This window comes from Vipera ursinii (assembly GCF_947247035.1).
Source record: "Vipera ursinii genome assembly, chromosome: 14".
Lineage (NCBI taxonomy): Eukaryota > Metazoa > Chordata > Lepidosauria > Squamata > Viperidae > Vipera > Vipera ursinii.
The window spans coordinates 748,722-774,149 of record NC_139527.1 but is presented as its reverse complement, the minus strand read 5'-3'; the positions used below and the strand labels follow the sequence as shown (position 1 = coordinate 774,149).

Sequence of the window (25,428 nt, the reverse complement as noted above, 5' to 3'; positions counted from 1 at the left end):
TGCGGGGATTGTCCTTAACCCAGGTGCCGAGGGAGGAACCATGCAAAGGGGGGAAGCTAGCGGCCCAGTTAATCCCTTCCAGCATCCAGGGCCTGCCTATCTACAAAACAGGATGATTGGATTTGAAATCCAACAAATCGGAGACCGGGGGGGGGGTCCCCCCTAAAAAATGTGCTTAAAGGTTCAAAATGCAGAAGTTTTTTTAAAAAAATACCCTAGCATCTTCTTCCCATTTCTGCACACACAGGCGCCCACCACCCTCAGCTTGTCAGGTCAAATAAGCAGCAACACTCGCTCAAATTGCAAGAACAACTTTAATGAACCCAAAGGGGGAAACGCCGCAGGCTCACACTTCACATTGTATAGAACTTTAAAAAAAAACAAGTTGCAAACCGAACATCTCAAGGACCCAAACGGAACTGGCTAGAGACCACTGCACCAACTTGGCAAACGTAAACAGTGAAGCTGCGCAGAAAGTCCATCCCTCTAGTGCTGGGTCAATGAAAGGTCAAAGATGGGTCTTCATGTCCACAAACCAAGGAGTGGATGCTGGGTCTGTATATAAAAAGACTCACTCAAACTCTTGAGCAATAGAAACACCTTCCCTTCTACCCCAATACTAAAATAGGCCATTATGGTGAAGTTTCTCGCATCTGCTATTTATATTCATTTTGTACAAGAGGAGGCTCTGGACTATTTGTTGGCTCCTAAGCTGCCTAACTTAGCTCAGCACCTGCTGTGGGACTTGTATAAACTAGATCGAGACTCAATTCACATTAAACTCTCCATTTGGAGAACAGCTGAAAAAACCCAACTATTAAAACATACTGCGTTCAGCCTCAAAGTGAGCTCTCGCCACATGAAACCCCCAATATGAGGGAGCGTTTAAAGCCATTTTCAACAAATTCCTCGCATACCCCCCAACTCAATAACTTTGCCCTCTGATAATTCAAGGGGGCAGGGAATCGACCCCTCCCTGTTCGGGCTTTCGGTGGACGTAAAGTTCAAACTGGAATCGGAGGGAAGCCACGATCAGTCGCAGCGTCTGCTACGGGGAAAGACCAGCCAATGACTTCCGGGGGGCCTTGGCAGCCCCCCGCTTTGCTGGTCAAGGGCAGTGGCTCACTTTTTCCGGATCATGTCGATAAAGTCCGAGTTAGACATCATCTTGGGCTTTTCCGCAGACGGTGAGGGCGTCGCGGGCGGTTTCTGCACCACGCCGTTCTCTGCCTTGGCTGCTGGGTTTCTGGGACGCTGCAAGACACGAGGGACCATCGACAGCTGGGTTCTTCCCTTGCGACGGCTGTGGAAGGAACAGACCACGATGCAGCAACAGGAGGGCCCTTCACGCGCTTGGAAGATGAAGGCCTCACCGCTACTGAGCGAGGGAACCCAGGCAGCCAGCCAGGACTCCAGTTTCTCCAAACAATTCCAGACCACAATCCCAATTTTAGAGTTCCTTCAGCTGCAGGGTGCTCGTTTCTGAGTAATCCACACACAGCCTTGCTAATTTCTCGCTTTCCAGACACGTTGACGGCTGTTTGCCCCATAATGTTCATCTAGCTGATGCTGTAAATAAATCTAAAAACTTCAAGTACGCAAAATAAAACTCAACTGATTTCCCAGCAGCCTGAAAGCTTCCGAAATGAGAAACCCCAAAGGCTCAGGTTAAATGAAAAACCCTCTGCTTAAATAAGGTTCATTCTGGAGCTCTGGGCTCAAAACACTCACGCGCCCGAAGCCTGCTGGAGACCCGGATCCTGACTTTGGGACGGTTTCCCCACCGCTTCCGGCCCCTCGGGACCCCTCCGAGCCGGAGGGTTGCTGAGGGCAACTTTGATGATGTGGTCCATAATGGCCAGCCCGTCCATCTTCAGAACCGCCTGGGAAGCCTGTGTTTCGTTCTCAAACTCCACGTAGGCCAAGCCCTGAGGGGTGAAACAAGCCTGCTCTGGATTCCTCTTTTTCCAAAGACAGCTCCCCAACATCCCCCTCCCCTAATTCCTGTTGGGCGGGCAAGGCGGCGAGGGCACCCCCCCCCCAAAGCACACCTTGGGTTTGCCAGATCGGTTGGTGACCAGTCGGATATCCTTCACGTTCCCGTGAGTTTTGCAGACCTCTTCCAACTCCTTCTTCGTGCACGAAAAGGGCAGGCCGGAGATGAAGAGCTTGTGCTTCTCCAGAGCGGTGCTGTACTTGAACACCTGCAGGAGGGCAGAGGAAGAAAGCTCAAGCACAGGCCTGCGGGGGTGGGGGGTGTTTGTGTGTTTTCAGGGATGGGTTCTATATTCAACTTGGTGTTTCCTTTAAAAAGTTTCACACTTCCCATGTTAGGCTCAAGCTTCTGATCTTCAGCCTTGTTTCTGAAGTTGGGGGCTCCTAACTGGGCAACTTGAAGACTTGTGGACTTCAGCTCCCAGAATTCCCCAGCCAGCTGGCTGGGGAATTCTGGGAGCTGAAGTCCACAAGTCTTCAACTTGCCCAGTTTGGAGCCCACTGGTCTAAAGGGAAATTCCACATCTGTTTTCTATACACGGGGACAGCCTTACCACCAGCGTGGCCCTGCAGTGGCTCTTTGGCTGACTTGCTTCTGTGCAGTTCAGGAGCCATTCCCTCCCCTACAAGCAGACTTGCTGATCCTGCCCCCCCCCCACTCCCTCCAGCGACGGCAGGGCTACCTTGAAATCCGGATTCTTGCTTTTATCCACGTACGGAGAGACAAACATCGGCCTGCCTTCCACCACTCTCCGGTCCAGACTGAAGGCCTGCAGAGCTGACCTGGTCTCCTTGAATTCCACGTAACAGTAGCCGCGGAACATCCCTTTATTGTTGAAAATGGGGCGGACTTCGGCCACTTCCCCGCAGCTGGCAAAAAGGTCTCGGAGTTTTGCCTCCGGCTCGGCCATGTTGTAGGAGAGGTTGCTGACAAAGACGGTGAGGCCCTCCTTCTTGCTGTCGTGGAGCACTTTGGGTGTGTCTTTCCACTTGGCAGCTGCTGCTGCTTCTTCCTCTGGCTGGAAGTCGGCCTTTGAAGGCAAGGTCCTTGCAGAGACTCTCGTGGCCATCGCTTCCTCTTCCTCTTCACTCGACATTTCCCCGCTGCTGCCCTTCGGCCTCTTGGTAGCCACTTCGACTGCTCAGGGAACACGAAGGGATTCAGAGGTTGCTAAGGACCTGCCTTGGGGGGGGGGGGGGGCTGATGGCTCAGCAGTTAAAAGAGGCTGAGCTTGCCAGATGGGAAGCTGACAGCCCGGGTTCAAGACCTGAGTGCTGTGCAAAAGGGTGAGCCCGTTATTTGCCCCAGCTCCTGCCCACCTAGCAGCATGAAAACATGCAAAAGCGAGTAGATAAATAGGTACCACTTCAGAGAGAAGGTAACAGGAACGTGATCCGTTATGCCACGATGGCTTATGGGACTCTCAGCACCTTTTGCTAAAAAGCCAGGTCAAACCAAATCAGGATTCTCCCCTCCCCCCCATTCCAGCTTCCTCATCACCCCGAAGAATCCCAAACACCAAAACCCAGAAGCAGAGCATGACCAGAGAGATGCTGCTGCCTTCCTCCTCCTCCTCCTCACCCCACTCATCGCCGTCTGCCTTCCGCTTGACTCCGGCTTGGGGCTCGGCCTCTTTGGCGGCTCTTTGCTTCGCCCGAGCTTCCCTGCGCTGCTCCGCTTTTTTCTCTTCCTCCTGCTTCCTGGCCTCTCTGGCGGCCTGTTTCTTCGCCCGAGCTTCCCTGCGCTGCTCCGCTCTTCTCTCCTCCTTCTGCTTCGCCAGGGCAGCCTCCCTTTCCGCCTCCTAAGAGGACAAGCAGACACATGAGCAGAAGCGCCAATCTGGGCTTTTCCTCCCTTCTGGGCTGCAACTGCTGAGCTGGCAACAGGGGTGCCCACTCCGAGGCATCGCCGTGGAGTAATGCGGGAAGGGAATACGGGAGGTCTTCGGACCGTGGCCCATCCCCCACAAGGGGAAGAGAATTAGGGTGAACCCCCCCCCGAATCCCTCCAAAGGAGGCTAAAAGCCGCTGTTCTCATCCACAGCGCCCTCCACTCTGAAGCAGCAAAGCGTGTCCATCGCTGTTAAGACTTAGGCCCATCTTTCTGCTCGTATCCACAGGAGACCTCCAGAAAGCAGGTAAGGCGCTCTCAGAGACCCCAGCCCACCTTTACTTTCAAGAGGAGAGTGTCTGTTTTTCAAAAAGGAAAAAAACAACCACAAACCCTTCACCTTTGCTCTCTGCTCTTTAATTCGAGCCAGCCGGGTTTCCGTCTTCTGGACCGCCGCGTCCCAGTCTTCTAAAGTGCCTGTGAGAGGACAGGGAAGGAGGTTGTTCTCTGACATTCCGTCCTGCTGAATGACGGGGGGAGGGGGAAGGGCTCCCTGAACTAAGCCACTCTGGGGGGGGGGGGAAGAGCGAGGAACGCAGGCTTCTGAAGGATGAATTTGCACAGGACGATGGGCTCCCCGATCTCAACCCGAGCAGGATGTGGGGGCTGCTGACCTTCAATTCTCTCCAGCGTGAGCAGCACCTCACAGATGTGCTCTGGGTAGTCCTGGGTGTGCTGCACGGCCCGGTACAAAGTTTTCCTGCAGTGGGGGAGGTCCCCGTGTGCCCTGCAGCCGGGGGGGGGGGAGGGAGGGAGGGATGCAGCCAAAGAGACACAACTGAGCCAGACTTTGGTCTCCTGTGGGGGAGGCCCCGGTGGGACAAGAGCAGGCGTGCAGCAGCCCAACAACACCTCAGGCGGGTGCTTCTTCCTCCCAGTTGGGGCCAGCAAGCAAAACGTGGCTACGTGCATTCATTCTCTCTGAGCTGCCTGATGGGGACAGGAAAGGAGCCCCCCTCCCCCTCTCCTCCCCCCCCCGGGCAATGGTGATGTCACCGGCTCACCCTTTCAACCCAGAAGCCTTAAACGGTGCCTCCGACACAAACGGGACGGGGTCTCCAGGCACCCCCTCCCGACCACTCACAAGCCGTGGAGCGCAGCAAGTACCAAGAGCTGCTCCCCTGGGCTGACAGGACTCCCTCTTACCGCTCCAGGTTGTAATACTCCAACCACATGTTGGCGTATTTTGCGTTCCCGCTGGCCATGAGGGAGTCCCAGAGTTCTCGTGCTTTCTGCATGTTGTTGCACAAGCGAGCCTGGGGGGGGGAGGCCCCTATTAATATAATCTGAACGTATCCATGGGTGCCCCCCCAAGAGATAAGAAAATAAAAGCTAACAATAGCCTAAGTTAAGGTCACCTCAATCCTGGCCCAGACCTGCAAGACGATACAGGAAGGATCTTCGTTCCCGAGAAACTCTGCAAGAACACAGAATTAAGCCACAATTATTTCTGCTCGTAAATACACGTAGCAGAAAAAATTCCTTTTTTAAAAAAAAAAATGAAAGGCAACCTACGTTGTGGAACATCTTCCTTTAAATATTTGACGGCACGGGCAAAGGCTGACCGAAGCTCTTCCAACTCCTTACTCGAGTCTTAAAAACAGCAAGGAGATAGCACAGCCATTCAGAAGCCACCCCTGGGGAACTAGCTTTCTAGAAGCAAGGAGTGTTTTCTTAAGCGGGTGAGCATTTAGGCCACGTTGCCCTGGGACAAAAATTACTACTAGCTGGAATTTGGAAGAATGAAGCCCAAACTGGAGGCTGTGCCAAAAGGCTTAGCGTCCTCCTCAACCAGTTAGTCACCTTGAGTAAAGTCCACCCTTCTCCGAAGGTAATCCAGGTACGTCTGCCAAATTTCCATGTAATCCGTGGCCTCAAGGAAGCCAGCTTTCAAAGCCTCTTCAAAGGATTCTGACAGAGGGGGAAACAAGAAATTAATAAATAAGGGCGAACAGAACTTCAGCAGCCTACGTTCTTCCACTCTTGAATACTCAGCCTGAGGCAGGACGAGCCCTCAAAGACAGAGGGAGACAGCCAGCACCGTCTCCCTTCCCAGCACAAGGCCTGGAGAGCAGGCAGAGTTGCTCCGGGTTAAAAAAACAAATAAACAAAACCAGCCAGCGTCCCCGAGAAAGTCTACCGCTTGAAGAAAATCACACAAACAGGACTGGAGCATTGTGTGACTTCCGAGCTGTGAAGCCCCCGCTGGCCTCGGAAAAGGGAAGCCTTTTCGAATCCTGGCAGGTCTCTTGATCCTACCTGATACTTTCTGGTGCTCGACGTGATGCCTCTCCATGGCCAGCAGGTACTGGCTCCACAGCTTGACAGTCCAGGGGCAATTTCTGACCGCTCGCTGGCAAGCGGAAAGCACCACCTCCTCTGCCTTCAGCTGCCTGTCCTACAAAAGGAAGCAAGCCATCTCAGCTGAAGGCCGGTTAAGCTGCTGTGGTTCTACATAACCCAGAAGGGGGCGTTGGGTGCCGCAGCAGCACTCCAGTGAGAGGGAACCTCTGCTCAGAGACCCGGAGCCCTTCACAGAGAAAGGATTAAAATCTCAGAAGCCAGAGAAAAGGCCAGAGACTACACTGAGTTATCCCTCCAGAGAGCTAGCAATATCGAGATCTGAATTTCCTGAGGATCTGAAGTTCTTTTAACAAGAGTTACTCTGGTTAACCTGATGAGATCCGGGAAAGTCCTTCTCATCAGAAGGACACAAGACGGGAAAGAGCTTGCTGACGGAGGCACTTACCAAGTACTGAATGTAACGAACCCAGAGATCTGACACAAGGCAGTTCTCAACCAGGGCACGCTCATAGATCAGCTGAATGCGAGCTGGATCCCCAATCTTCAGCTCAAAATCTACATAAGCTTGGTATTCGGCCAGCTTTGGGGCTTTAGCTATCAGCTGGAACAAGAAAGGCAGAAAGCTCTTTCAGGGAAGTAGGAAAAGGGAAAAGAAACCATTAGGAATCCCCCCCCCAAAAAAAGGTTACATTCAATTGCTCAGCATAAAACTTCCCCAAAAGAGGGGGGGGGAGAGACAATCCCAGAAAGTTCTGAAAAAGAATACCGTTTAGATACAACAAATTTGACACAGACTTAGAAGCAATTTTGTTCCTCCTCCCCTGACGAGCCTCGAGAGAAGATGCCAATTCCCAATCGCTGTCCTTTGGAAGCGAGCACCTTGAAAGGAGACCTGCGACGGTGGCCTGGGGAAGGAAGGCACCCCCGGCCCACGGACTCTGAGGGAAGCCACTTACCAGGTCCTCTTCGTAGGGCTTGTACTTCCGCAACTGCTGCACAGCCTTCACGTAGTTTTGCAGCACTGCCTCCGGGATCGGCTCCTCGGTCCAGTTTTCGTATTCCAAAAATGCTGATTCCATGTCTCCAGAGAGCAAGAGGGAGAGAGGAGCCCATTTCAGCCAGCATAGGGGAGCACAGACTCCGAGTCCCTTCCCTCACCTTAAGCCACCCTGCGGCTGCTTTGGCTTTGGGTGTCCCGTGCAAAACTCGGCCACTGATTCCTGCTGGAATTGAGGAACAAGAAGCCGAAGCATTTCCGGGGCAGGCCTCGGATGGAGAGGCAAGCCACAAAGTCTGCGGGCGATCCTCACCTATCAGGGGAACCGACAGCTCCCGACGATAGAGCGCATGGATCCTCTCGAGTTGCAATTTGAAGGCCCGCTGCTGTTCAGGGGTTGGGACGCAGTCCGGGGGTGGCTGGCGGGGGGTGGGGGAAAGGGACAAAGCACAGGCGTCAGCGTTTGTCCTAAGCAGCAGAAGAGGACCGGAGTCCCAACGGCAGCTAAAGGATGCACATGCGTGAAAAAAGAAAGTCTCGCAGCCCTACAGAGCTCAACTATCGGATGGTATCAAAGCCTAAATGCCAAAACGCCATTGCCGTCACTGGTCTTGACGTCCTACAAAACACACCCACCCTCTGGGGAACCGTCTCCTGACCAGGCAGTGGAGCGGAGCACGCCGGGGCTTTTACCTTCATTGTCGCCAGCAAGGCGTTTTCAAACTCCCGATAGACCTGCCAAATAGCAGCTCCTTGGGTCACGTGGAGGCCGACGGCGATGAGCGCCCGTTCCATTATTGAGCGAACTCTCTCTATCCCTCCTTCCCGGCCGATGTCCCCAATGGAGAACTGGGCGTACTCCAGCCAGATTTTAGGACCTAGAAAAGACCCCCAAGGTGGCAATCACTTTTTCCTGCTTATGGGAAAAGAAGCTAAAAGTTAGCTCTGAATGTTTCGTTTCCTCCAACAGGGTAAGTTCTTTGCAGAACCTGTTTTGGGGTTGAATCCGTCTGGCTGTTGTTTATCTCGGTTTGTTATTCCCTGGCACTTTGTGCCTGAAAGAACATCCATTTAAAACTAAACTTACAGATGTAGTCTTTCACAGCTCTCTCAAAAAGCTCGTAAAGCTTCTCCCGCTTCGCGTCTTCTGTACCCTGTGACATCTCATCCTTCAGCCACTCTAGCCACAGATCTGTTGAAACGGGAGAAGCCACATCCAAAGAAGGTTAGAACGCTAACAGAGTTTGATCCGGGGAAAGATGTTGCCAAATAACGTTATTACTAAGGCAGGTCCAAATAAGTATTAGTCTATATTTAGATTCTACTAAACTCAACAAGGTTTAAGTCTGAACAGATGTTCGTTCACACAGCTACGTTCCACTTACATCTCAAGAAACCAAAATCTTCTCTGAAACAAATTTAATTTAAATAATTATCTAAGGTAAATGCTTGGTTTCCATCATGATGGCGCCAAACATCTGGCGGCAATTTAGTGGTGCCACAAGTAAATCACTAGTAATTTTAACTAAAATTACAGCAAAGCTGCCATTTTTAATACAACCCAGAGAACAGAAGATAAAACATGCAACTTAATTAAGAAACTTCAGCTTTCATTTAAAACCCGCACAAAATGTTTGCCTCAAAGCTTTGGCGATTGAGCCAATCTTGAATATTGCTCCCCCCTTTAAATTGCCAAATTTCTTCCCTCCCTCCCTGATCTGGGAAACGAGCAAAAGCCACGGCGCAGGAGCCATCTTTGTTTAAAAAACAGCAGCACTTGCACATTTAACAGGACTCACAGCAGTACAAATCACTGTCCATTTTCACCTAAGAATACAATCTTTGATGTTGTCAAAACTGGACCTGGTGTGAATGCAACACAAAATGAACAAGCTGGCTGCCTTTCTGCTAAGGTTTTCAAGCAACTCTACCCCACAGTCAGTTCAGACTGAGTCTGCACAATAAAAAATTTAGATAAATGTAGCGTATATACCCCAACCCCTAATACGGCAGTAGGAACGCACATCGCCCCAAAAGAAAGTATCCTGGGAGTCTTTGGAGGTAGGAATGCAAAGTCCGGTTATTTTCACTGGCGACAGGGTCACTAAGATAAAACAGGACAGTATTTTTTAAAACTCTGCCATATCAAGGGAGGTGGGGAAACACAACCACCCAACTTTTTACTCTTACTAAGTGCTCCAGTTGAAAATGCATGTTAAAAAGTTTTCACTCTACGTGCAAACTTTACATACAACTCTAACCATTTCGTTTATGGAGGAAATTTTTCTGTGATCACTCAGTGTCCAATTTCCATTTATGTTTTACAAAATAGAACAAAACAAGAGCAAAAGATTTTGCCTACCTTCAGTGAGAGGATAAAGCTGACTCATGTGCTGGCGGGCTGACTGAAGCCTACGGAGTTCTCCTTCTTCACGGAAAAATTTTATCCATTCCAGGTGATTGTTGTAATCATAGGGAATGATGCCCAGCTAAAAACCGTTGTCAAAACAGTAATTTTATTTATGCAGCCCTATAGAAACCTAGCTAAAAGCTACTAACAAATGCCATCCAGGGATTTTGGCAAATTTTACTTATGGAATAAACAGGCACCAAGATCAGAAGGGCTCTTCCGTGCAGTACATTAATTATCCCGCCGCTGCTTGGGAACATCTCATAGTCAAGGCAACAAAGCACCAGATTGGGAGCTGCAGATTGCACTAGAGATCCCTAATCCACTGTTAGACCAAGAAACGCGTGCAGCTTATGGACTGTTTACAGTGGAACCAAGATGGAAAGAAATCCTTTTTAGGCTACCTAGCTAAAGTGTAAGGCTCAGTGGAATCTTGACACACTGGAAATTGAATCTGCAGGATAAAATGGTATAAACCCAAAATTCGCACCAGCTAATGCAGAATATCACGGCCAGCAATGTACGCATGCTCACCTCCCCCGGGCAGAATGTGCTCATGCAGGGCGTAAGAAGAGGAAACAATAGATTCACCTTCACGTTAAATTCTCTGCATGAGTCCCTGTTCTGGGGAATACACCTTCCCAAAGTGGGGGGGAGAGGCAGGACTGCCCTCAAGCAGAAAATCTGCCGGGAAGCGATTCTCTTTTAATGACGGGAGCCACCTCTCTTGTGGGTTGCCCTGGAGATCCTGGGAGGAGACCCAAGTCCCCGATTGTTGCTCTGCCATCATCAGGGTAGACTGCAGGTAGTCCTCCACTGACTATCATTCGTTTAGCGGCCGTGCAAAGCTGCAATGGCTTTTCACACTTAACGACCGTTGCAGCCTCCCCGACAGTCACGTGATCAAAATTCGGCCTCTTGGCAACTGGCTCGTGTTGATGTCAGTCACAGTATCCGTGTGTGTGTGTGTGTCGGGGGTCACGTGATTCTTTCTGCCTTTGCAACCTTCTTACCAGTAAAGTCAATGGGGAAGCCGGATTCGGAAAACGCACTTGAGCAACTGTCTCGCTTAGAAATGGAAATGCCGGGCTCGATTGTGGTCGTACGTCAAGGACTCTACATACTAGAGGCGCGGGAGGGTCCCCATGCAATCTCCCCCCAGGCAGCCACACAGCCTTCCTTTGAATGCCCCCAGCCCCCTTCCTCCCTCCAGGCGGCCCACTGAGGCCGAGCTCCATACGGTAAGGTAAGATAAACCTTTATTGTCATTTTTTTTTACTGTGGGCACAACGGCACACATCAAAAATGAAATGTAGTTGCCCGCTCTCAGTGGAACACGTCGCACGCCTAACCGTACCAGGTACACACACGTGTAGGCGCACACCCCCACGCAGCAAGGATCAAGCATCAAAGGGAAGGAGGAAGCCCGAGGGGGCACGAGGCTAACGCTGCCGTACGGATCTCCTGCTGCGGCTACCACGGAGCCCCCTCCTCCCTCCCGGAAGGGAACCAGGGAACCGGGTCGTGGAGGATGGGTCGTGGTGGCCCGGGGCGGGGAAAGGAGTGGGCGTGGCCGGCCTGCCCGAGGCCCCGCCCCCCGCCCCCCAACCCTGCAATCCAGGCGATCGATCTCGACCTGCCTCTCCGCGACGCCCAGGCCGCGCTCGCTGCTGTAGCCGCAGAAGCAGGCGCAGGGGTACTTCTCGTCCTCCTCCTCCTCCTCCTCCTCGCCGTCGTCGGAGAACTGACCGTCCTGCACGCACTCGCCGTCATTGCAGCTCTCCATCGCCGCGAGGGCCGCCAGCTCGCGCTCCCGCTCCGACATCGCGCTCCGAGGACGCCCTGCGTGGGTAGGCTCGTGCGACGGGCTCTCGGGCTGTCCGAACCGCTGCCTGAATGGAGAAGACCCCGCGCGGGGAGAGCCGGGCTCGTAAACCTTTAAACGGGCGGTTTTGAGCCTCCGGTGAGGTTTTAGACTCCGGGCCGAAGGGGGCGGGAAGAGCGGCCAGCGGGAAGGAGGAGTTCTGGGCCCCGCTTCAGACAGGCAGCTACGAGGGCAGGCGCGGGGAAGGGGCCTGAGATCTGCCGCAAAGACCCCTGGGAGGAAGAAGCGCCCCCCCCGCCCTCCGTGCAGGGCTTTGGACTTGCCCATGCGCCAGGAGGGAGGGGGGGCGGGGAACCAGACCGAGTAGAAAATGAAATAAAATCTATATGAAGCGGTAACACGCGGGTTGCGCTATTTGGGGGCGAGGCGGCAGCGCTTGCTTCTCCTGAACAGGGAGGCCAGGCCGAAGAGAGCGCGAGGAAATACCTGGCAGCCAGCGAGCGGCTAACCTCCCTCCTCGAAGGCGAAGTGGGCGCGGTTTGGCGGCTTCGCGCTTTTCGCCCTGGCGCGATGTGATGGCGTCACGGGCGCGTCGCCCGCCCTCTAATGACGCTCCGTGCGTCACCGCGGCGGCAGCGACGCAGTACCAGCAAAACAGACAAGATGGCGGCGCTGCGGGCGAGCGGCGTTCGGGCCGCGGTGCTGCTCAGGCCCGGCCTGGCCCGGCCTCCGCCGGCCGCGGGCTACCACGAGAAGGTGGGCCGGGCCGCAGAGGGGAGGCGGGAGGCGGTCCGGCGCCCCCGAGGGACTACAGCTCCCATCAGTCCCGATAACGGGAGTGGCAGCCCCGCCCCTCGAGAGCGCCGAGCTGGCCCAGGTTGTCCGAGGAGAGGCTACAGGGCGCGGGTCGTGGGAAGGGAGCAAGGATCGCGGGCTGGGGCTTGTGGGGCGTGAGGGAGACGGATCCCCGCTCGCCGGGCCGGGCGCGGTGGTCTGTTTCCCGGGGGAGCGCCCGGGGCTGTGCGATTGCCCTCTTGGGCCGCCTCTGCCTGGAAAGCAGCCAAGCCCGTTCAGCGAAATCGAAGCGCCTGGGGCTTGGCTGGGCCGGATAGCGGGGAGCCCGGCGGAAAGAGGGGAGCCCAAGAGCCCCGATGCCCTGCAGTCGTCCTTAACCTCCTCTCAGCGATTGGGGGGGGGGGGCGAATACGCCTCCCAGCCTCAGTTTTAGGGAGTTCAAAGATCACGTTTTGCAGCCTCCAAACAAGCTGGAAGGTGGTAGAGAGGAGCCCAGTGTTCTCCTCTATTAGGAGAATTCTCTCTCAACTACTCAAGGATCGTCTTCTTTATGCCCCGAATTTTCCCTTTCAGGTCGTGGATCACTACGAGAACCCCAGGAATGTCGGTTCCCTGGACAAGAAGGCAAAGAACGTGGGCACTGGCCTTGTGGGGGCTCCGGCCTGTGGGGATGTCATGAAATTGCAAGTAAGCAAAGGCCCTGCTTTCCCCAGGAAGTTCAGCATGTCCCATCCCTTTCTGTTAGCTTTCTCCTGACGGGCAATTGGTGTCTTTTAACTACCCTCAGGTCGAGGTGGACGAAAACGGGAAAATCATTGATGCCAGGTTTAAGACGTTTGGCTGTGGGTCAGCAATCGCTTCAAGTTCTTTGGCGACTGAGTGGGTGAAAGGGAAGACGGTACGTCCATTTCAAAATCCTTGGCCCTATTTAATTGGGAGTTGGGTCCCGCCTTCCATCCTCTTTGAGGACATTTGTGAAACCTCAGCCTTGGTGGGGCAGAGTCTCACGTAAAATAATGTGAGAACCTCTTTATCAGTGAGATCCTTGGGAAAGAGTTACCAAGAGCTACCCATGCCTTGCTAAACTATCAATTTGCGTCAGTTTCAGGTTGATGAAGCCTTGAAGATAAAAAACACAGATATTGCTAAAGAGCTCTGCCTGCCGCCAGTAAAACTGCACTGCTCGAGTGAGTAGGATTTTCACTGGGGCTGTTGATTGTGTTCCTGGAGATCTTTGTTTCCCCCGCTGGAAGCAGCAGCACGTGCTTGCAGGCTTTGGCAGCTTCTATCTCCCTCTCCTTCTCCTCCTCAGTGCTTGCGGAAGATGCCATCAAGGCTGCCTTGGCGGATTACAAGCTGAAGCAGGGGCCAAACACCACTGGACCCGAGAAGAATGCAGCCAGTATGTAGGGCTCCTTTGCACTGCGAGACCTGGAAGCCAGCTTCCCTTCATTCCACTTGTAGCCTCAGCAGAACATCTAGGAGCTGAGCCATCAACATCTGTATTTTGGAAAGATGCACAACTCGTACGCACAATGTTAAGAATACTACAGCCAACAGGATGCCGCAGCTTTTTGCTCTTGGCTTCTTTTCCTTTATGTGTGTGATGAGATTTGATTTGTAGCCTTAGGATGGTCCCTGAAGGGAGATTAAAGCTTAGTTACAAAGAAAATTCCCAGGGCCATTTCAGTATGATCCTTGAGTCCATAGGAACAAGCAGTGACATATGACTTCTGAAGGTCCTCCAGGGGTAGATTTAGAGCCGTACAGAAACTCTTTGAGCTTACAGTTACATTTCTGGTCATTGATTTGGAGGTAACAGCAGTGTAATTTTATGCTGCTGGCTTCGTGTTCCCCTAACACGAGGGAAAAACCTGATAGATACAGTAAAGTGGTCTCTGTTATTTTCTAGCTTGGAATTTTAAAGAAAGGAATATATATTTTATTTCACCTGATTGTATGCACAGATTTCAGATTTGTTTGCTGTTCAGCCCATGCTACACATGCAGAGATAATATATGTTTGTTCTATAAAACGAGTTCTTTTAATTTGTGTTTTCTTTATATCCCACCTCTACTACTTTTATAAATAAGGCGGAGAACATACCTAATACTACTCCCTCCTCCTCATTTCCCTATAACAACAATCCTGGGAGGTTGGATGGGCTGAGACAGAGGGACTGACCCAAAGTCATACAGCCAGCTTTCGTGCTTAAGCAGGACTAGAATTCACATTTCCTGGCTTCTAGCCTGGTAACTTAAAACACAAGGCCAAACTACCCATCTGCCAACAAAGAGTTGCTTGTTGGCTGGGGAATTCTGGGCGTTGAAGTCCATCTTCAAGCTGCCAAGCTTGAGAAATACTGTACCAGGTCTGGAGACCACTTTTTTTTTTAAAAAAATCTGTCCTTTCTCCCCTGTTGCCTGGCGGTATCTATAAGCTTGTGATCTTTTCATTCCCCAAATCTGGTAGCTCTGGGCGGTCTGGAGAACCAGCCTGAGAGAGTAGAACGTGCACCAGGCGTCCGTTTCTCAGCAGGTGCAAAACTGCAGCTGCTCCTCTTGGTGATTTTTTTTTAAAAAAAATCCTGCCTAATCGGAATAGGCTCTATCAAAGGCGCCAGAGGAGACAGTTTTTCAATTGGGGATCAATTGACACGTCCAGGCTGGCTGATCAGATAGGGACGGCCCCAACGTGGCCATTCACTTCTGCAAAGGCTACCCCAGGCAGCAAAGTTGCCTCTGCATTCTTCAGAGGCCAGGGAGAAGAGCGGGCCGACAGACAGTGGGCGACGGGAAGGTTTTTCACCCGTCAAGTGCCAGCTGCCACCCTGTATTTGGGATAATTTATTGGCAGCTCAGGTTTCCAACCAAAACAGTCCTCAGCTGCCGAAGCATCGTCTGCCTCCCGTTGATCCCAGCAACTGGATAATCCACTCGGAAGCCATCCCGGTCAACAAAAGGCCTCCTCATTCAAAGGCAGAAAGGAGGAGATGCTTAAAAATAAACCATTCTGAGATGTTTTGGATCTGAAGAGTGCCTTCTGCTGAACAGGTGAGTCGGTCAAAAGGGCTGAATCCGCCCATTTTAGTCCGCCCACTTTCACCAGTGTTTTAGAATCAAATGTTTTCCATAGCAGATGATTTTCTAGTCCCCGTTTTAAAATCTCTCCAAGAAACAGCTTGGATAGTGACAGTGTTGCCTTTTCTCTTTTAAATCTTCCTTTATGCACCACAAAGACATCCCTGCAGCCCTAAGCTCTCTAGTACAATTTCTTCTGAGTCTTGCCAGCTGGGGTGACAAAATGCAAGCCCGATTTAGCCAGGAAGGAGCCAAAGGCATTGCTGCTTTCAAGGGCCCTGGAAGGGAGGGGGCTTTGGATAAGGGACCACCTCAAGTCAGGCTGGCAGGGAGGGGAGGCAGAGAGGCTTCGGCTGAAGCTCTCCTTGAAGTGGGAAGAAGGCGGTCAGAAATGAAAGGAGTAGATGTTCTCTCCAACTTTCTCTGCCTGTCAGAAATATTGGACAGATTTCTCTAAATCTGGCCCATGTTGGTCACAGACAACCCACAGCAACAGCTAAATTACAGCCTCCCTTTGTTCCAAGAGGCTGCCCCATCTTTAGCGCTCCAAGCAGCCTTTTTTAGTCCTCTTGAGGTTTCTCCCGAATTCAAGATCAGCATTTTAACTTTTTCTTCACAAGCTCTGCCTTGTCGAACAGCCGAAGTTTGAGTCAGGCTGTCTCCCCCACACACAGACCAAAAGCATTGTAAAAGTGGCAGGTGGTGGTGCCAATACCTGGAGAGCATCATCACCTGCCCCCAACGAACACGCCCCCTTTTCTAGGTTCTCGGATCCCGCAGGGGAAGCCTCAAGGAAAAGCACCTTTTCCCTACTCAGCGTTTAAAAAGCATTGCAGGTTTTGTTCCTTGAGCAGCCTGGCCAAACCGTCCCAGGTTCGGCTCTTTTGTGCTCAGAGAAAGAGAGGAAAGAAAAAAACCAGTTGGGGAAGGTTCTTTTGCTTTCGTGCACACTCCTGTCTCTCCTTCACATGCACACACCAGTGTTTTGTTGGCAAAATGACCTTGCCACGGGGTTGTTGCAGATGGCAAATTAAAGCTTCCTCTGAAGGGGGACCTTGACATAAAGTGGAGAAAGGTTGTGCAAGCAGATCAAGAATCGGGGTTTTTAAAAGGGCTGTGCTGGGAGTTGAGCGCTTGCAGAGATGCACCCCATCCTCTTGCTGATGAAAAGGTCCCAAAGATGCTTTTCAAAAGGCAGCTGGACTTTCGAGGTGGGGTGGGGGGTTTCCTTGAAAACATTTCACTTCTCATCCAAGAAGCTTCTTCAGTTCTGACTGAATGGTGGGGAATAGAAGTTGCAAATAGAAATAGAACCAGGTGCCTTTTGAAAAGCACCTTTGGGACAATCCCGAAGGACAGAGCCCCAAACCTTTGGCAACTTGCTGAGGGCCACCCTTGTCCAGTTTCATTGCAAGCAGAAGAGGGACCAAGGGGAAGGCAGAGCTGCCAAGGGCAGGGCAGGGCAGGGCAGGGGCAGTTAGGTCCAAAACCGGAATCACGTCAACATTTGTGCCTGCTGGAAACCTGGACCACACAAACACCATCCTCAAGGCCTGTTTTCCCCCACCCCAATTCTCCCCTTTGCTGAGCTTCTTTCAGCCTTCAAAGCAGGCAGAATCTGGAACGCCCGATGGAAGGCAGGGTGGAAATCTCCATCTGGAGGCCTCTCTGATGCTCTCCTTCTGGCCCAAGAATGCCGGCTATTTCCTCTTCTAATCCCAGGAGAGAAAGTCGTTTCGCGACAGCGTTTGCTCCCCCCTTCCAGTAGCCAGTGAGAGGAATTCAGTGCAGGAAAACCACCCAATCCTCATCCACACATACACAGCAGCCTGATTTATTATTTCTTTTTAATGGAACATAGGTCTATAATGGAGAAGAATATATGTGGGGTTATTGTAGGCTTATGAGGGGTCAGACAAGGGAAAGAAAACATTACCGCTATGGCATTTTACTGAATTTGGGCCATTTTTTGAAAACATTGGCCATATTAACCAATTAAGTGTGCTGGCTGGGGAATTCTGGGAGTTGAAGTGCACACATCTTAAAGCTTAAGAAACCACACTTCTAGGTGTTTGGACATATAGCTTCTGCCACACCTGGACTTTAGCCACACAAGGGCTGGGGTTGAAAAAGTGGTCTAAAACATCTGGAAAGTGGAGAAAGGCTGGAATGTTGTATCAACACGGTGCCCTTCCTCACGTTTTAAGGTTTAGGGTGCCCTAGAAAAAGATGCTGGAGTTTCACAAAACCCTCCTCATGCTAACCCAGTTGGGGTTTAGCTTGTTGCAAAGCTCCCAGATATTGCCATTTTCAGCCCCGTTAGAGTCGCTCATTCAAAAACGGCCTTGAAGTGTAGGACTGCAGAGAATCCACCAGAGAGGGTCAGCCCACCCCAGTCTATCCCAGATGCTACAATAAATGTCTCAGCCTGCTAAATTTATAGATGTTTTTACTAGGATTACAAGAATCACCCTGGGAGAACCCCAGTGGGAGGAAAAGTCATAAATATCAGCTTTGCAAAGAGGCTGGGAAAAACCAAGGAGGAATTTTTGTTGCAAATACATTCTCCTGACACCCAGCTTCTTCAAGGCTTGTCACAAACCAGGTCAATCTTAGTCGTGTCAGCTGTAATACTTACTGAAATATTTTTCTAGTTGACTCAGAAAGAGATTAGCACCAATGTCCTCCGTCTAATATAAAAACATTTTTAAAAAAAATGATCAAAAGTCCCCCTCCCCCCTCCCCCCCCCCCGCAAAAAAATAATTGAATTTTAAAAAGCCCCAAAACATTTTCATTATGTTTGAAATATGAGCCCTCCCTCCTCCGAAGATAAACAATCATTTTGACAAGTGAAGAATTTTGGGATTAAACACAGATAAAAATCCAGCTTTGTTGGGTTTCATTCACTCGTGACAGGCCTTAGTATCTTCTCCTCCGCACACAGAAGTATGAGTGTTTGTAGATCTTTAAAAGGAATAATTATCAGAAATGTCCTCAGATTCTTCCCAAGGTTGGTTGTGTTGAGCAATCAGATCTCCTAAAGCGCCTGGAGAACTTGGAGTTAAGCATTCTTAACTGGGTTGAGTGGTGGGATCCATTGCATATTGTTGCCATTGCTCGGATGGAAACTGTACTTAAAAATCTCAAGTCAGATTGGCCATTTTGAAAACGTGTGGCTGTTAGTTTAACTTTCAAAGCTGACACTAAGGAAAGTAAATGAATTAATTGTTGATATAAACTAAACAGAGCTGAGCCAAGATTTGCTTTAAAAGAAATATTAGTGTGAAATAACTTCAAGTTTGGCCCAAAGACGATCTCGTCAGCAGTGGGAAAAAAAAGATCTGGAGGACTTCGTGGTTGATAGAAAGGGGAACCAATTAGCTCTGCATACAACCTTGCTCCAAAATTCAGGATTGATATAAATAAATGTTGACCCAAACAGCCCACCTCAAAAATTATGTATGTCGGTGCAGATATGTTCTCCCCGAAAGTGGGAAAGTCCTTGAGGTCTATATTAGGATGGTTCCTCCAGAATAGCCCCAGAACCTTGGTGAAGAAGTTAAGTTCTATCTTACTTGCTCAGTGATATCTGGTTGAATGGCTACATTATGACATTACGGTCACTCAGCTTCTCCCCCACCCCCCCAAGATGTGTCAAGCAATTCTCATCACCTCCCTGGGCATGTTGGCAGGGAATGATGGGAGTCAGCGTTTCCCACACCTGGAGGGCGCCAAGCTGGGCAAGTCTGCATAATGGAAGAAAGTCCATTAAAGCGAAACCAGAACAATGTAGAACTTTGGGGGGTTTCCTAGCATGGGAGGTGGTTAACTTGTCTTCTTTACAGGTAATGTAAAAGTCTGCTCTCTTCTAGTTGATAAACAGATCCCTGCAGATTTCACGTTATAAACTGTCCCCCCACTGATGGGAACGGGCCTGTTCAGTTTTGGGACTCTTCTGTGGGGTCAAGAGTCAGTGGGATGCTGAGCTCCTTCTCCTCCTCCTCCCCCTGACCTTCTGAGATGGGCAGGGCAGATTTCTCGGTGGGAGGGGGTTCCTTGGACTCCTCAGGAGGAGATGGATGGGCCTCCAGCCCAGATGGGACCTCTTCTTTGGCCTCAGCTGCTTCCAAATTGTTTGGAGCTGATGTCTCTGAAGGCAAATCAGCTTCAGTTGGCAATTTTTCTTCTTCTTCTTCGTCTTCGTCTTCTTCTTTGGAGCTGCCATCCTCCACTCCTTCTTTTTTGGAGGCCCCTTCCTCTTTTCCCTCAACTGGTGGGTCTTCCGCGAGGGCACTTTTTCCATTCGCCGCGACGACCTTGATTGGAGACTTGAGATTCTGGGCAGCAGCCAAGATGTCAGCCTGCAACTGTTTGGTGGAATCCACCGGCTCCTCTCGGTTGTCGTCAGAGGGCTTCTCAGGGACTTCGCTGAAGGCCTTGGAGCCCCCGGCCTTGTCGTTCTGGTCCACATACTTCTTTTTTGGAAAGGACGACGGGTAATAGGCAGAGGCCTTGTGTTTCTGCTGTGTGATGACAGCTGCACACACGATGGAAAGGAAGATGAGGAGAAGGGAGCCCACCACAACGATCAAGAGCATGTACGTTTGGAAGAAGTCCACAATGCCGTCCAGGATGTTGAATGAGTGCGAGGTGCCATTGACCGAACTGACCACAAGGCTCCCCGAGGTGGGACTCGCACTCAGCGTCACCCTGGCAGAGGAGGGGTCGGGGGAAGCCCCCTCACCGTCTCCGCTCCCCTCGCTGTCTTCCAGGACCAGGTTTTCGATTGATCTCGAGGCACAAAAGGGCACCATCAAGAGAAGAAGCGCGCAGAGATGACACGTGGCCGCCATGACAAGGCTCAAAGGACCAGACAAATGACTGAAAAAGACACAAGGGGTCTGTTATTCCTCACAGGGTTTTGAATCAAAGAAACCTTTTTTCTGGAAGGATTTCTCATTTCCACACCAAAAATAAGTTCAGAGCTAAAACAAGCCAGTCCGAAGAATTGCAATCGTGCATGAAAAGCAAATATTTGGGCCCCTCGGTCTATTTCCTGCCTGCCCAACCCCAAATGCCCATTTTACATTGTCCTCGTATAAAATCTATGAGCCTCCACCGACTGTAATCATTTGTGTTGTTTTGTTCTTACTTGATTTCTTTTGTTGTCTGCAGTTCTGATTTGTGATGGCAATAAAAATATTCATTTATTCCAAAATCCACAGAACGATAAACCGACCTGAAGCTTCAAGTGTTGGGCAAAAGGGTGCAAAGCAGAGCCTCCCCATTCCAGCTTGGGGTCCTTGGGGGACTCTGCCTTGGTTCTCAGCAGCCATCCCTGACCTGCAGAAGGCTAGAGGGGAGCGTCAAGAGGTTTCCAAGCTGAAGACCCTCACTCTCTACCCCAATTCCAAAGTGGCAGCTAGATAGGGAGTCCCGGGTCCCGGTTTAAGACATTTTCACAGGGGCAGAGAGATGCAGCAGTTAAATTTGGGTGTCTCTGCAATGGGGGACAAGTAAGTTATTCTGGTCTTCCCGAACTCAGAGCCAAGCCCGACACGGAGAACAGCTCTGTTCAGAACAGGAGAGGCAGAAGTTCTGGCCTGCAAAGGACTTTCTGTTTGGGAATCCGGGCGTCACTCCGTGCCCGGAGTTGGTTTGCAGCCTCGGCTGCTCTCAATAATTATTGGGACGGTGGTGTTTAAGTATCCCGAATTGGCCTGAGCGGAGCACAGCTGGCAGCGGCAGAAATTCCTGAGCTTGGAGCCTCTCAACGGGAAGGGGGCTCTCCGGGCTGAGCAATGCCAGACAGCTCAAGAACGCCAACACCACCCTGCCGGGTGAGGTTTACGTTAGGCCCCATTAAGCTATCTGGTAGATCTAAACAAAGAGAGTTCAAGAAATGTCTCCATTCCTTCTCTCCTTCTCCCTCCCCCCCTCTTCTTCTTCTTCTTCCTCTTTCTCTCTCTTCTTCCTCTTTCCCTCTCTCTCTCTTTTCTTCTTCCCCTCTCTCTCTCTCTCTCTCTCTCTCTCTCTCTCTCTCTCTCTCTCTCTCTCTCTCTCTCTCTCTCTCTCTCTCTCTCTCTCTCTCTCTCTCTCTGACACACATCCTGGTCTTAATTTGGAAACACCCACAAGACCCAGCCTAGAATCCTCAGGAGTATCCTTCTGCACATGGCCAGAAGCTAACCTTTCCTTGAGACTGTCCAGGCTTCCTTCCAAATTCCAGATGTTTTGCTAAAAGCAGCCAAATTGAAAGCCAATCCTTTCTCGGCCAGCTGAGGGCAACCCCCCCCCTTTGCCAAGCCTGGAGCCGTCCTGCAGCCCCCAGAGTGGGTGGTCTAGCCATCTGGATGTCTGGGGGGCTGGAACACCTGGAGGGTCCTGGAAGGGCTGCCAGATGTGATCGGTCCCACTTTACAGCAGTTGCATTGCTCTGCAGCACCCCTAAAATTTCAGCAGAGCAACTTTGTGGGTCATTGTGGATCAGAGGAGAGCATCTGGAGGAGGCTTCGCCAGGCCCCCCCCTCCCCCCCAGGAGCCATCAGAGGGGATTTCCTTGAGGTCCACAGCCCAAATTTTGCCTGCTCTCCGTCCTCTGTCTTTGAATGTTTTTTCTTAATAAGGGATGCTGAAATAAAACACCCTTCATCTTCCAGCTGCCTCCTTTTCTTTCCTGCCTCTGTTCCCCTCCCAAAGGGGCGTCCACATTTTTGGGGGTGGGGGGGAACATCTCTGTGCCCTGCTCTTCTGGGATCAGAGGCGCAGCTCTCTGGCTCCCCAAGCGAGCTTCTTGCCTTCTCTGGCCTCCCAAATCCACTGTGTTCCCAGGGTGTGAAGCTGCAGGTTGGGGTGGGGTGGGGGGTCTGCCTTGCACCCCCTCCCCTGTTTAAGGATCTCCTCCTTCAAAGGAAGTCAGCTAGATGTTTCTGAGCAGCTCAGACACCACCGTCCCATGTCTGGTAGTCCCTGGTAGTCTGCTGCTGAGGGTGGAGGCTCTGCCCAGCTCTCCAAAACCTGATGTAAACACCAAGCGTAGAGTACCCCAATAGAAATTCAACTTTTTTATCCCCTGCTGCAGTATCTGGGAAGAAAGAGCCCCTCCGTTCCTCAGTCCTTGTTCCTGGGGATGCCTCCAGCCCCCCCCCCCCCCCGCTTTGCACAGACTGCCCCCCTCCCTCCCTCCCTCCCTCCCTCCCTCCCTCCTCCAAAGCCCAACATATTCTCTAAACCCACTTCAGCTCTCTGTAATCTGAGCGCTCTCCGGCTCTCTTGGCAGGAACAAATTATCAAATGGCAATTAAATCAACAGGCCAGACTCCACTCGGGAGAGCCAGCTGCAGAATCTGGACTGCAACAGGGGCTGTGTTTAATTCTACTTTATTTCAGGGGGGGCTCTCCTGTACTTTCTAGCCCCCCGGCCCCCCCAGGAACACGTCCACCCGATCTCTACTTGGACTCAGTAAGTCCAGTCAATAACACAAAGGGAGAGAGAGAGATGATGCAATAGAATTTATGAACGTGCTACTTGAAAAGATAGGCAAATCCCTTTAAATTTGCCTCTTTTTAATATTTTAAATTCAGCAAAGTCAGAAGAAGGATGCAGTCGCTAAGAAAAGCAACAATAAAGGCTAACAGTAGAGGGTGGTTCTCTGCAGTGGTGTGTGGGGGGGTCTTCTCTCTTCCGGGCCCCCAGGCTCACCATGCAAAAGAGGAGACACCACAGGGCCTGGCTGTGAGTCAAGCGGAAGCACTTTGCACATGTACAGGAGAAAGGAAAACCCATAGGACCCCAGCATGGAACTCTATCAGTTGGTGTGGGGGAGGGGGATGGAGAGAGAAGGGAACTGGTCAAGATAAGCACCAGAAGCCTTGGACCCCCCAGACCTCCCCTCAAAAGTGTGTCTACCCCAACCCAAGCTTTGCAGCTTTGGGGAGGCAGATGGGTGCCCGTCATGCAGCTCCCAAGGGTTGGGCACAGGAGGGCAAGAGAAGGCGGCGAATCTGCTGTTTGGGCATCAAAGCCAAACTTTGCAGTGGTGCAAATTGTGCCTAGAGGCAGACACAGCTTTGTCTCCCCCTTGATCTGCAGGGAGCCTCATTTGGTCTCTGAGGTCTACCGGATTACAGCATCCCTGAACATGCCCAGAGTGCCCGGCCCTCTCGCCTCTTCACGGTGGCAACGCTCCAGATGCAAAGGGGGAAATTCTGCTGACTGTTGCTCACTTGCCCTCCCAGCTCTTTCTGAACCCCTGGAATTAAAACAGGGGCAGAGGCCGCCTCTCGCCACCCTCGCAGGGGTCTCAGAAAGTGCCAGGGGCTGCCTGGCAGGGGCGGGTGGCAGGATCCCATCAGAGTCCCCCATTGCCAGGGAGAAGAACAGAAAGACCCCAACCGAGCTGAGCCAGCTGGGCCCCCAAGCAGGAGAGGGGAGACGCCTGGCATGGACTCACCCGGGGCAAAGGCTGCTTCCTCCGGGGAAGACTCTCCTAGTCGGGGCGCCTGGATGGGCTCTGCTCTCCTCTGCTCTCTGCAGCCGTCCTGGGCAGCTCTGAGCCAGGCCAGCTTGTTTGCATTAAATCTGGTTTCATGTGGGAATGGGAGGGTAGGAAGAGGGAAGGGCAGGACAGCCCCAAGCAGCTCCCCTCTCTGCCCCTTCCCTCCTCTTTTCTTCTGGAGGCAGAGCCCCCTCCTCGCTGGGAGGGACCGTGCAAGGCACAAGGGGGTTTGGGGGGAGGAGATTCCTGTCCTGCACATCTTCCCAAAGGCAGAGATCCCAGAAATGACTCCCCCCCCAAAAAAAATTTTCTTTCTTTCTTTCTTTCTTTCTTTCTTTCTTTCTTTCTTTCTTTCTTTCTTTCTTTCTTTCTTTCTTTCTTTCTTCCTTCCTTCCTTCCTTCCTTCCTTCCTTCCTTCCTTCCTTCCTTCCTATTTCATGTTTGTGACAGTTTTGGACGAGCCATCCGGAGGAAAAAGGAATGCTGGTTTGTTGTAACTTGGAACCGTTGCACATCTTTCTCTCTCTCGGTTCCTGGCTGGAGACAGGCACTAACCAGGGTTCAAATGTAAATGCAAAAGTCGATGCAAAATTGATTTAAAGGCAGGAACCAGGTGTCAAGGGAAGGGGCAAAGAAGCCACTTTCTAAGTCCATAGCAAGTTCTGAATCCTCTTCCAAATTATTTGCCCCAGAAGAACATAGGTGCATCTGAGCATGTACTAAGTTTCTTCTCTTTCTCAAACAGCCTGCTTGGTTTTCTCTTCACCTTGATTATCGTGTCTCACTGAAGAAAGATTGGTGGAGAAGACAAATGCTGGCATTACGCTAAGCTTTAGCATGTTGCAGAAACATGATTGTGAAAGAGGCCTGTTGTGGCTTATTCTACAATCCCTGGGCAAATTGCATAATTTAATTCAATTAGATGCCAGCAAATGAAATGAGGGTGCTACGTTTCTAGTCAGCGCAATGGAGGAACGTCAAATTATACAGCAAATCCCTCCTCTTCCAGAGTCCGTAATGGGTGGTTCTGCTGCACAACACGCACACACACAGAGGTTTGTGGTTAAGGCATCTCCAGAGAACCATAGTTTTATTCCAGTCAAGCCTGCAAATGAAACTTGAAACCCTACTTTGCTCTGAGTTTCTTAAGGACCCCGGGAGAGCACCGGGAGGAGGCTGACAGAAGGAGGGCAAAGGAAGAGTTAAGTTTTAAAAATTATTTTTCCCTCTAAAATGCCTTATCAGGATCGTAAATACGTTGCTGTCACATCCTAAGAATTCTCACTGGCGGGCAGAAAGAATTCCAAGGCACGAACTCTTTCCTATGAGAAAGAAAAATCAAATGAAGCCAAGACTGGGAAAATATTTGCAAAGGTTTCTGCCTTTCAGTTTTCCTGGCTTTTTTTGCAGCTTCTTAATGGCGCTGCAGCTGTAAGGAGAAGGAAAGCTCCGGGGCCGATTCAGAGAAGGGGAATCTCGGATTGTGGGAATCACACGGAGGGCAAAGGTGTTGCGGAACCTGAAAGCTGCCAGGTCTTTATGACTCCAGGGCAGGTAGTCAAAATCGCACCCTCCATGGACCAGGCTCCAGAGATCACCTGGGTGCACAGCAGGAACAGGAGACAACACACA

General features: G+C 51.3%; 3 protein-coding genes across 5 annotated transcripts; 1 reads left to right on the top strand and 2 right to left on the bottom strand.

Annotated features, from left to right (window-relative positions):
• Positions 1-295: 295 nt before the first annotated feature.
• On the bottom strand, positions 296-11,750 carry SART3 (spliceosome associated factor 3, U4/U6 recycling protein). Of its 3 annotated transcripts, none has more exons than XM_083373863.1 (20): positions 11,207-11,750; positions 9,550-9,676; positions 8,275-8,379; positions 7,881-8,065; positions 7,501-7,606; positions 7,147-7,271; positions 6,636-6,791; positions 6,146-6,284; positions 5,690-5,797; positions 5,402-5,479; positions 5,245-5,303; positions 5,033-5,142; positions 4,501-4,613; positions 4,227-4,303; positions 3,578-3,797; positions 2,679-3,133; positions 2,052-2,204; positions 1,732-1,928; positions 1,127-1,303; positions 296-555 (listed from the first exon to the last, which is right to left on the bottom strand). In XM_083373863.1, exons 1-20 carry the CDS (start codon positions 11,747-11,749, stop codon positions 498-500), a joined length of 3,291 nt encoding a protein of 1,096 aa, XP_083229989.1. In that variant the 5' UTR covers position 11,750; the 3' UTR covers positions 296-497. The 3 variants fall into 3 exon arrangements, with proteins under 3 accessions (XP_083229989.1, XP_083229990.1, XP_083229991.1); XM_083373864.1 differs by having other exon boundaries at positions 11,234-11,750; XM_083373865.1 differs by lacking the exons at positions 9,550-9,676; positions 11,207-11,750 and adding an exon at positions 8,987-9,023.
• A 263-nt stretch (positions 11,751-12,013) lies between these two features.
• Positions 12,014-14,255, top strand: ISCU (iron-sulfur cluster assembly enzyme). Its single transcript, XM_083373867.1, has 5 exons — positions 12,014-12,178; positions 12,791-12,904; positions 13,005-13,115; positions 13,326-13,404; positions 13,530-14,255. Exons 1-5 carry the CDS (start codon positions 12,029-12,031, stop codon positions 13,625-13,627), a joined length of 552 nt encoding a protein of 183 aa, XP_083229993.1. The 5' UTR covers positions 12,014-12,028; the 3' UTR covers positions 13,628-14,255.
• A 4,981-nt stretch (positions 14,256-19,236) lies between these two features.
• On the bottom strand, positions 19,237-24,156 carry TMEM119 (transmembrane protein 119; the record flags this gene model as incomplete). The annotated part of the gene is made up of 2 exons (XM_083373394.1): positions 23,752-24,156; positions 19,237-20,179 (listed from the first exon to the last, which is right to left on the bottom strand). The coding sequence occupies exon 2, from the start codon at positions 20,149-20,151 to the stop codon at positions 19,237-19,239; it is 915 nt and encodes a 304-aa protein (XP_083229520.1). The 5' UTR covers positions 20,152-20,179; positions 23,752-24,156.
• Positions 24,157-25,428: the final 1,272 nt, after the last annotated feature.